The sequence below is a fragment of the Triticum dicoccoides genome, chromosome 2B (assembly GCF_002162155.2).
Source record: "Triticum dicoccoides isolate Atlit2015 ecotype Zavitan chromosome 2B, WEW_v2.0, whole genome shotgun sequence".
NCBI classification, from domain to species: domain Eukaryota; kingdom Viridiplantae; phylum Streptophyta; class Magnoliopsida; order Poales; family Poaceae; genus Triticum; species Triticum dicoccoides.
The window spans coordinates 642,924,119-642,934,861 of record NC_041383.1 but is presented as its reverse complement, the minus strand read 5'-3'; the positions used below and the strand labels follow the sequence as shown (position 1 = coordinate 642,934,861).

General features: G+C 44.0%; 2 protein-coding genes across 2 annotated transcripts in view; both read right to left on the bottom strand.

The window, feature by feature from the left end:
* LOC119365334 (probable LRR receptor-like serine/threonine-protein kinase At1g56130) overlaps positions 1 to 1,037 on the bottom strand; it is a 9,498-nt gene extending 8,461 nt beyond the window's left edge. The window contains exons 1-3 of the mRNA XM_037630951.1: positions 769 to 1,037; positions 474 to 660; positions 275 to 346 (exon numbers count right to left, since the gene is read on the bottom strand). Coding sequence (XP_037486848.1) covers positions 275 to 346; positions 474 to 660; positions 769 to 922 — 413 coding nt within the window. The 5' untranslated portion in view covers positions 923 to 1,037. The remainder of the gene's footprint in view (positions 1 to 274; positions 347 to 473; positions 661 to 768) is intronic.
* A 1,263-nt stretch (positions 1,038 to 2,300) lies between these two features.
* Positions 2,301 to 10,241, bottom strand: LOC119365333 (probable LRR receptor-like serine/threonine-protein kinase At1g56130). Its single transcript, XM_037630950.1, has 24 exons — positions 10,073 to 10,241; positions 9,331 to 9,517; positions 9,182 to 9,253; positions 8,750 to 8,821; positions 8,587 to 8,658; positions 8,210 to 8,281; positions 8,017 to 8,088; positions 7,866 to 7,934; positions 7,350 to 7,421; positions 7,182 to 7,256; positions 6,997 to 7,071; positions 6,799 to 6,870; positions 6,640 to 6,705; positions 6,489 to 6,548; positions 6,069 to 6,113; positions 5,903 to 5,967; positions 5,409 to 5,788; positions 5,120 to 5,318; positions 4,265 to 4,426; positions 4,057 to 4,175; positions 3,581 to 3,791; positions 3,263 to 3,494; positions 3,029 to 3,176; positions 2,301 to 2,925 (listed from the first exon to the last, which is right to left on the bottom strand). Exons 1-24 carry the CDS (start codon positions 10,185 to 10,187, stop codon positions 2,572 to 2,574), a joined length of 3,066 nt encoding a protein of 1,021 aa, XP_037486847.1. The 5' UTR covers positions 10,188 to 10,241; the 3' UTR covers positions 2,301 to 2,571.
* Positions 10,242 to 10,743: the final 502 nt, after the last annotated feature.

Sequence of the window (10,743 nt, the reverse complement as noted above, 5' to 3'; positions counted from 1 at the left end):
AATCTATAAATTGTATCGATTCTGAATAACACCGAATATTCGTATTTAATCAGCAAGCAAAATTCATATTTAATCCAAGAGTCATCATATATTCATATTTAATCAGAAAGCAAAAATTCATCAACCACATCGCGCATGCAAGTAATATACTCAGTAGTTGAGCTAAGATGTCTAGCTACTCAAGGCGTGGGGTTTTAACTTGGTATAGTAGTATTGCTTGGTGAACAGTGGTTGTTGGTGAGCACTCTTGAGCCTAGAAGTGGATAGCACATACAGTTTGATGAGGTGGGTGAGGTTCCGCAACTCTTCCGGAATGGGGCCAGCCGCGTCCAGCGAGTTTATCTTCCTGCTCCATCCAACCAAGAACAAAATGGTTCATCTTCTCCAACTGATCAGCTGGGCCGCCGGTCAGCAATTCGGGCAGACGAGAAAAATATGGAACGGATGGCGAGAGAGGAAGAGCTGGAGCTTACAGTCTGGTGACGTGGCAGAGGGTGCCGTTCTGGTCGGTGCAGTCGCACTTGATGGCCGGGTTGAAGTTGGGGTTGTCGTCCAGCGGCGTGTCGTCCGTGGCGGCGCCGCTGCAGGGGTTGCCGCTGATGTTCCACGACGCCGGCGCCGCTAGCCCCAGCTTCCCCAGTATCGCGTTCACGGCCGCCGCTGCATTCCACCCCGCCCAGAAACCAACCAACAACCGTCAACCAAACAGAGCTTAACAACCAGAGATGAGCAGCGAATGCGTGCTACTACTACTAATCCACTGCATACCTTCGGTCGGGTCGGTCTGCGGCGGCGGCGGCGGAGCCTGAGCCTGAGCGGCCGCCCTCCAGGAAGAACACAGCAGGGCTGACAGGAGCAGCGGCAAGAGGAGCACGGAGCCATGGCGGAGGCACGAGCTCCACCCTGGACTCGGAAGACCCATCTCCCTCCCTCCCCTCCTCCCCGTCAGATTGCAGTCCTACTGCCTACTGGAAGAAGAGGCGATGAACCAGAGCAATAAAGCAGGCATCCGCTAGAGAATAGAGATATACTCAGAGGAGCTGTGGGAGGAAACATGCAGCCAAGTGGGTGCTGGGCGATTGTTTTTTTATGGAGGTGGCGGCCCCTACTCACTATAGTACAGTACAGCACTCCTACTAGGCCGATCAAGCTGCATGCACCTGCTCTTACTACAATGCGGCCAAAAGAAGAGTGAGTTGTTGGTACTACTGGTATTTTTTCCTGTTGTTATCTGGTGTGTTGCTGAATTCTATAGATGAATGCATAAATGCGCGGCGCTCGAATGGAATAGTCTATTCTCAGATGGCTGGCTTGGACCGTGACCAAGAGGCGTGACAAGAACAGATTGAGCTCACATGAATGAGTCCAGTCGAGACTCATCGTGCTTGGCATTGTCCTGAATTTACATTTTTTTTTCTGCCCCTTGATGGTTGTAGCGCGCAAGTAGGAATATACATGCATCCACATGCACACGGAGCAGGTGGCGAAGCAAATTAATTGGAATCTCGCATGGACGTTTTATTAAGTTAAGTGAATATATGGTGGAAGTTGGGGCATTTCGTAGGATTGGAAGGCGGCTAACAAGTAACATCTTCTCGTTAGGTGTGTATTTACATCTGTGTCGAGGGTAATTAATAAGGAGCTTAGTTTGTTAGCGTGGTCGGTCCTTCTCTCTTTGGTTGTGGTTTGTGCCAACCTTGGCCTGATGCCTGAACATGCATGGATCTTACCATGTTAATTAGGTTCAAGTCAAAGAAAGCATCGACATTAACCAGGGTGATGCAGTACTCAACTTGTCCAGTTTTAAAATGCTACCTAGTTGCTAATTTAAAATGACCACATGGTTTTTAAATAACATAATGACCTTCAACTTTATCAAGCCGATCCAGACATGTTACCCAACACCCAAATGCAGTGAACCAGCCAATGCCTAAGGCCGAAGCAATCGCCTTAATGCGCTGATATGACTTTGAGCACATCTCTCCGCCAAGAATCAACGGTCAAGATTCAAGATGATATCTGAAACAAGAAGTATATAATTTTCTTCCACCGGACAAAGTTGTAGGAAAATGTTGACGGAGCAACGTCATCACCCATGCGTCACTGATGTGCCTGGTGTTCAGCTTTATAGCTACCCATGTTTCCTGGAAAAAGAGTCAAGAGACCAAGCGAATCTGAAACCAAGTAGCCATGGATCACCTGCCTTATGGTCCAGTCTAAAAGCCAGAAATAAAATGCGCTGTCATAAAGGAAATCGCAAAAGTCCAATATCGCGACGACCGGACAGACATTCTTGATTCTTCTCAAGCAAGCACGTGGGCAAGAAGAGGCCACGAACCTTCCTCGGACTTCGAAACTTCAAAGTCCAAGCCCAAAATTATTGCAAATCGTACGCGCGTTCAAGCGGACCAAAGAATTCAGAGCTTCACCTACACACGAACTACACATACAACTTTACCTGCTACTCAATACTCATCCTACATACACCTACTGTACTCATCCGTGAAAAGCATGCATTCTCGGCAAATCTGTACCACAAAAGGTCGATCGACATCAACCGGTCGAATTGTATCAGCGGCCTTCGTCAATGACGGAGCTCAGGAACGGCGACGAGGTTTGGGACGTCGACGAATGGGGCCTTGGCGCAGAGCTTGACTGCCCGCTGACATCGGTGCTCATGTAGGTGGTGTTGCCGCCCTTGATCTGCCACTCCGTGATGTAGCTCGGCTTGGTCACCACGTCGGGCGCCTCGACGTCGCCCGTCAGCATCGCCACCACCCTCGACATGGGGGGGCGCTGGTGGGGCGAGCCCTGGGTGCAGAGCAGTGCCACCTTGATGGCACGGAGCACCTCCTCGCTGTCGAACTCTTCCAGCCTCGGGTCCACAACGTCCAGCGCGCGGTTGTCCTCGTATAGTTCCCACACCTGAAAACATTCAGGTGATGTTTTATTCAAGGAAATCAGTTTTTCCTGTTTTCTAACTTGTTGCACGAGACCACCAGCGCACAGAGGGCATCAGTGAGCTTACCCATTCGAAAATATAAACCTTGTTCTCGTCCTTTGTACTGTAGTTTGGTCTTCCAGCTAAAGTCTCCAATACCACGACACCGAATGCAAACACGTCGATCTTCTCTGTCATATGGCCTCTCATGGCATACTCAGGTGCGAGATAACCACTTTAAGAAGGAGAAAGACACGCCATCAGCATACACATGAAAATACTATGTGGACATAAAGGTTGACAAGGTGGAAATGCACTTACAATGTACCAGCAACCTTGGTGCTCACATGTGTCTTCTGGTCATCATAAAGTTTGGCGAGCCCGAAATCCGAGATCTTAGGATTGAGATTGGCATCAAGTAAGATATTGCTGGCCTTGATGTCCCTGTGCACAACACGGATGCTAGACTCTTCATGAAGATAGGACAGACCTCTTGCGACGCCTAAGCATATCTCAAAACGCGTTGGCCAGTCTAGGCTTGACTTCCCTTTGCCTGCAAATGTAGGTTTAAGTTTTTAGTTGTTTATACTAAGCGTGAATCTGCAGAAATGTAGCTCCATCAATCAAAAGAAGTTGTACCAAACAGAGCATGGTCCAGGCTTCCATTCTCCAGGTACTCATAAACCAGCAGTGGCTTATTGCCCTCAAGGCAGCAACCATACAGCTTCACCAGATTACGGTGTTGCACTCGAGATATAGTTTCTATTTCCGTTGCAAATTCCCTTTTTCCCTGATGAGATTTTTCAGACAGCTGCTTCACTGCCACGAACCTACCATCAGTTAACTTTCCCTGCAAAAAGGCGACATTTTTCACCAATGAAAGTTTCAGGTGTCGCACTGCCAAACATAATTTGCTCCAGATACGCTGAAATAAACACCCCCTCTTCATTTTCGAAAGTTATCGACAAGTATGTGAAGAAATTGAGATATAAAAAATAATCTGTGTAAGCAGGTCTGTCTTCTGATGTTTACGTGTATTACTAGCTTATCTAAAGTTACTTCCAGAACGAAAACTTTACAGAAAATTCAAGACTGAATGTATGGGATGAACCAACCTTATAAACTGATCCATATCCTCCTTGACCAAGAAGGTTATCAGGACTGAAATTATCAGTAGCTGACCTCAGCTCACCATAACTGAGGACATTAGGTCTTCCCACAATACTGTAGAGCTCTGCAAGACATCACAAAACATACAATAAGCTTACTTTGACTACTCCTTTGCTCAGTTAGAATACAATGTGGTCCTAGTATATCCCATACCTTCTTGCTCCAATGATAGTTTTCTCTTTTTCTGCCTCCAAACAAAGATCGCGGCAAATGCTACCAATCCTAAAACTGCTAGACCAACTATAACTCCGACAATCACGCCTGTTTTACTACCATTCTTCTTTGCCGCAGCATTACGCACTCTAGGGGTGAAATCTGATAAAAAGTTCACTTGTTAGAAACATGCGATGTCAACAGTCAGTATATTTCAAGTGAAGTTAAATGAAAGGTCCGACTATGTGCAAACTGGTTGGTGTATTACATCTTAAATATCAGGTGATACATGTATTAGGTATTTCACTTCTCTAAAATTTTCTTACTGAAAACTATAGACCCAAAGTGGTCGGACCCTTCCCCGGACCCTGCGCAAGCGGGAGCTACGTGCACCGGGCTGCCCTTTAAGAAAAATAACTCCAGAGCATCCCTGAGTAGTTTGTTTAGTATATTTGATTTACTAGTTCTCTTGTGAATGTCTAACAAATGTAATAGGTAATACAGTAGTGACAACAGACAAATTGATATTTCTACGAAGCCTCTCATTTATTTCGATGAACAATATCCAAATGTTCTAGTTTGAGCAAAGCCTGACTAGATGCGTTTCCACATTCCATGGTACTGAAAGTATAATAATTAGAACTTCTATAACAGTTATGAGTACATCAAGGACCAAGTGAAATATGTACAGATCAACCCTCATTTTCATATTGACGCTCTAGTATTTCCCTTTGCTATTATTTCAAGCTGCACAGGATTACATTCAGCATAACTTAGTATGTATTTCTGCCAAGTTAATCTGGAGAATATATGGTAGTCGGTATTAAAACCATTATTTCAAGTCAAGGAAAGTACTTGGTGTTGCACTCAAAGCTGAGATCGCAGGCCCGTAGTAGCCTTGAGTAGGAATGCAGCAAGTGCCCTTGCCAGCCCAGAAGAGATGAATCTCAAGAAAGTTCTTTGTGACAGGAACAATGTACTGCTTCCTAACAGCAGTGTAAGATTTCCCGCCTGCCGTCTTCCTTATGTCAAAGTTCTGTTCTTTACGCACACCCTATACCAACAAAATCAAGAATAAAATAATATTGAGCAGGTTATAAGCTAATAGTATTGGTTATCACTTATAAGGGGGACAGGAACCTACCTGAACATATATATCGAAAACCCTTCTCCCCGTGCTCTTCCAAGACTGACCATCTGGGAAGTCAAACTCTGCAAATTGTAGTGTAACTGTATAGTTTCCATTTTCAAGTCCAATACCAAAGTATCTTATGGATGAAGGTGACATCCTTGCATTCCGGAACAGTTCTGTGTCAAGTGTATTCAGAAACTGGCGTGAACTGTAGATTATATAACTGCCATTCTGTGCATCCATGAACCTTCCAACATTGCTAACACCCCATGTTTGTGCTCCTGTAACATAAAATGACGCAGGTCCAAGACTTGCATCATCAGATTCGTAGAAAGAATTATCTGAGCCTGATACGGGTCGCCTACTACCAGAGTCCACAGCAAATGAAGAAGCTGCAGGAAGATTAAATCATTTAATACCAGTACTAGTTTAGTAAAGCTGCAGTAGCAGGTTTATAGTTCCTCAAGTAGGCATATGCTTAAATTTTCAAAAGGCAGTAGTCTCACACTGTGGCGAACCAAGAAAACATGGTGTATTACGCTGAAGGCACCCCCACCCCGTAGGTAAGACACTGCAAATGTAACAAAGTGACATTTTGAACCCAAAATAAAAGCCAAAAGAATTTACTAATTATACTTCAGATGTTGAGGACATATTGAAATATGGCCGAACCTGTTGCTGGAACTATCAGCCACGAAATTATTTGTCACCAGATTCCTAAGTAGAAGGAAATTAGGCAAAAAATCAGAATGCATTGTTCGTACTTCATAGCATATTAGGGCTTCTTTGCAATAGTTTAAATAAGAAAAGTTAATTTATGCATAAATTTTGAGCTAGACTGTAAGACTAATGTCTCCTTAGTCCTTTCACACACAGTATGAGCAATAGGCGTCTTAATATTTTTTATAAATACTTGTACGATAAATACACCAAAACAGCCTTTCAGATTTATCAAATATGATTCTAGCATTTTTCACCTGTACACTATAAACCTATCAAGTAAGCTCAGGTGCCTAACCTAGACCAAACGTGCCCTTAATTGGGCTATATTTGGTTGAGCAAAAAAGGGAAGTTTCAGAATTTGGAACTTACAATTGTGAATCTTTAGCCCAAGAAGGAACAGTTCCTGAGAGCTGGTTGTAAGAAAAATCTCTATACAAAATAAAAATATGAAAGCACCATTAGAGATTAAATAAACACCTTCCTTATTTATTGTGTAAATAACATTAACCACATTACATACAAATTTTTAAGCGAAGATCCTATTGAGCTTGGGAGATTCCCTGAAAGGCTATTATTCCCAAGAAATCTAGTCACAACAAAATTTATAAACATTAGCTACAAGAATGATGAAAGCCTTCATTTCATAGAAATATGCTTTGCAAGTCAAGATAGTCCATACAAGAACTTTAGTGAGTTCAGATTCAACAAGGTTTGTGGTACTTGGCCTGTGATATTGTTGAAACTCAAATCCCTGTAAACAAAAAAAGAAGCGAAAAGGAAGGATGTCATCAGCCAATGTATAATCTATCGTGATGCATTTAAGTATCTTGCACGGAAGGAATTTGGCTGTAGTTTATTATGGAAATAAAATGCTTACAGTAAGTCTAAACTCGTCAACTTTGAAAAGTCAATCGATGAAAGCTTATCAGATATCCTGCAGTTCCTCAAAACCCTGCAAAAAGAGAAAAACATGTTGCATGTTTTAGGATTGACGAACCTCTCGAGTTACATCAAATTGGAACTGTAATCTGACCCACTAAGTGAATAACAAGTTATGCATACAAGGTGCTCAAAGATGTCATGTTATTGACGAATGCCAGTGAAGAAGAACTCCCATTTAATATATCACCGATTCGTCTGCACCATAGAAGTAGATTATTAACTGTCCCTGCTGCAACCTTGACATTTAAAATGACATTTTAGCTCTTATCACCGGCAGTAGGCCCTTACAAGCTTGTCAATTGGGCAAGATTGGAAAGAGTAGCTGGAATCGGACCTTCGAAAGAATTGCCTTGAAACCTCCTACAATGTCATGGTTCTAGTTAGTCACTTCAAGCACCATTTATTGACGGATTCAGTAACCAAGTAGTGAAAGAAAGGACATCTCTATTCTTTGGAAAACAAAAGAATGTGAACATATTTAGCTAGAAGTACAACTTACTTCTGAAGAGACGACAGAGTATTCAAAGTGATTCAATGCTTACTCATCACCTTATCTGAAACTAGCACTCATCTAAGCTTTAACTATTTGAAATGACTCTCCCACTTCCACACCAATTTATGTTTTTCACAAACTAAAGCTTGGCTTGTAGCCTTGTAGGTAATCGAAGCAAACTGCACAAATATTCTCTGAAAACTTCCCGAAGAAACAAATATTCTTTGGAATTGTGTAAACATATTCATATTACTTGCAGTGTTTTTATATTTTTAGAGAATTGCTATAACTGAGATCACTAGCAATCTTACAGCTCTGTTAAACTCCAGCTCCCAATATAATCTGGTATCTGGCCAGTAAAATCATTATCTGATGCCCACCTAAGCAAAAAGCAGAAAAGTACAATAAGATGAGATGGTGTGAAACACTATAATGTCAACAACATATCAATTATAGGCATACAATATTTTCATTTTCGTAAGGCTGGAAAGTGACGCTGGTAGTGGGCCACTAAGGCCAGCACTGTCGATGTACCTGTAAGTGATAAATACAAAAACAGCAGAAATTAGACATTGAGATGACACTAGCCCAACCCCCAAAAAAAATCGCTTGGCAGAAGGAAAAAAGGAATGCCCAGAATTCAGTAAATACATACATTTGTTCAAGTTTGGCCAGGTTTCCCAACTCCGAAGGTAGTGAGCCATTAAATTTGTTTGAGCCAATGCCCCTAAAAGTACACCAAGAATTCCAGGTTAGACAAGTGAACCTGGCAACTATAATCTATATTCTAAGAAGTATGGAAGTTATCAGCATAGCTACCCTTCAACCCGAGTTTAACTAAGTCCTCGTCCTCGGTACAAGATGTCAAGAATAGACAAGGAATAAAGATCTCACTAACAATTTCAGAGTCCTTTATTGAATCTTGCAAACTTGAGGTTGGTGGCAACCAATTGATATTTATTGTTCTATTGATTAAAGACACGATACAGTTGTATGATGAAATAAATAAATTACTAAAGGTATATTTCTTACAGTGATACAAGATTCGTAAGGTTCCCGAGCTCCTTTGGTAGAGGTCCAGATAACGCATTGATGCCCAAACTCCTAATATATTCAAGAGAGGAAGTGTTAGATTAAATGACAAGAAACAAATCTATTTATTTGATGTAATCATGTTTTGAGTTCCGAATCGTACAAGTACTGCATCTGATCCAGCTTCTCAATGAACGATGGTATAGGCCCTGTTAAGTAATTTTGTGCTAAATTCCTGAAACAACATCAAGAAATAATTGAATTTAGTGAAATTGGCATATTATACAGAATGTCTTTTTCACGTTAGCACAGCAGAGCTCAAGAAATCATTGCCACTATAAGTATATATAATCGATATTGTGGGCGGTTCCAATGGAATCAGGGATGCTAAAAAACATACTAGAAAATATTGGTAACCATTAACTGAAATTATGTAGCGATCATCTATGAGGGCAATGGCAAAAAGCTAGAATGTGTAAACTTGGGCAAAAGTTGGGTGGCAGAGTTAACCGGCAAACAGCCAACTCTGCCGGCCCCTCGAACATAGTGCTTTGTCCTAGAGACCATTTCACGTTTGAAAGTTGAGAGGACATACAAATTGGTGAGGCTGGTGAGGTTCCACAGCTCTTCTGGTATCGGGCCGACCGCGTCCAAGGCGTATATTTTCCTGCATTGACGAGCGTCCCATCAGCTATTGGCGCGGTAGGCATTTCATCGAGCAGGCTGGGCGCGGCGGGCACTTACAGCCTTGTGATGCGGCAGACGGAGGCGTTGCCGGTGGAGCAGAGGCACTTGATGGCCGGGTTGAAGTTGGGGTCGTTGTCGATGTCGGTGTCGTCCGTGGCGGCGCCGGTGCAGAGGTTGCCGCTGATGTTCCATGAGGACGACGCCTTCTGGCCGAGTTTGGCGAACACCGCGTTCAGCGCCGCCGCTGCATGCGAGAACAAAAAACCGGGTCAAAAAGACAGAAAAGGAACGCCCACGTGGTCGGTTGGCCGTCCGATGCGGATCCGACGGCCAGGGAGTGGGGGCAAAACCAGGCAGGCGAGACCGGACATGGTTTCTGACTTTTCTGTGCGGGCCAGCCAAAGTCAAACGCCGAAATGAAACACGGGCATCGAGGTGCGGCGATTGACTTTTTTGACCGAGACGCCCGAACGAACATGCTAATTTGTTGTGACGGCAAGATCTTGCGCCCATTCATGGTCGCAAGGTGGTGGTGGTGGGAAATTAGGGATGAAGAAGCGGAAACCAGGAGGGAAACTCGGCAGTGTTTCCCGGCGGGATTTGCTCAGCGGCAGCAGTTGATCATCAGACAGAGCAAGAAAGAGGCGATAATCGATGGTTCCGACGACAGCAAAAGGGCACGATGAAGAAAATGAAGCAAGAAACTGGCTGGTCAATTCAAGCAAGATGCGATCAGAGTTCATGAACGAAGAGCAGCGTGAGCCTTGGGGTTGAGGAGGACGGAAGAAGGCGTGCTTACCGTCGCCCGCATGGGTCCTCAGGGTCCGCTGAGCATGGGCGGCCGCCGCGAGAAGCAGCAGCGCGAGCGCGAGCGCGGCGCCGTGGCCATGGAGGGGCTGGCTCCCCCGCCTCATCTCCCTCCCTCGCTCGCTCTACGTCTCTAGCTTAGCTCGACGACGTCGACGGCCCACTTTGTTTGTGACTTGTGAAGGATGGGAGCCGGGACAAAGAAGATAAAAACCTCACCCGGAAAGGGACAGGTGTGCGTGCGTTGGTGCCCCTGGACCTGGACGCATGCGCATGTATGTACGTACAGACGACGGTGATGGGTACATGTAGCCTGCCACTGCCAGGTAGTACAGGCGCACAGCCAACCAGTACAGGGTTGGTAACGGGAAGCAGCAACTTCCTTGATCATCTCCTTCGTTCCCAGTTGCCAAGTGGGACGACTAATTTTTTATCAAAGTTTTGGTTGAAGGGCCACTTGGTCAATTAGAGAATTATAATTATTATTAGACTAGCCACAATAGTGGGTAGTAACATAAGTGTGATAACATGCAAAGCTTCATTTGTTAGGTTATAGACTCATGTTGCATTGGGACATGTGATGTTACAGTAACTAGCTAAGTTACTAGTACTACATCTCTCCTCATTAACTCATTGCCACATAAGCAAATTTGTTGAGTTGGA

Coding starts and splice junctions, on each gene's coding strand:
- LOC119365333 (XM_037630950.1), bottom strand. CDS start 10,187: ATGAGGCGGGGGAGCCAGCCCCTCCATGGCCACGGCGCCGCGCTCGCG. Junction 9,254..9,330: donor GTCTGCCGCATCACAAGGCT/GTAAGTGCCCGC, acceptor TCGTCAATGCAG/GAAAATATACGCCTTGGACG. Junction 8,282..8,586: donor CTTACGAATCTTGTATCACT/GTAAGAAATATA, acceptor GTGTACTTTTAG/GGGCATTGGCTCAAACAAAT.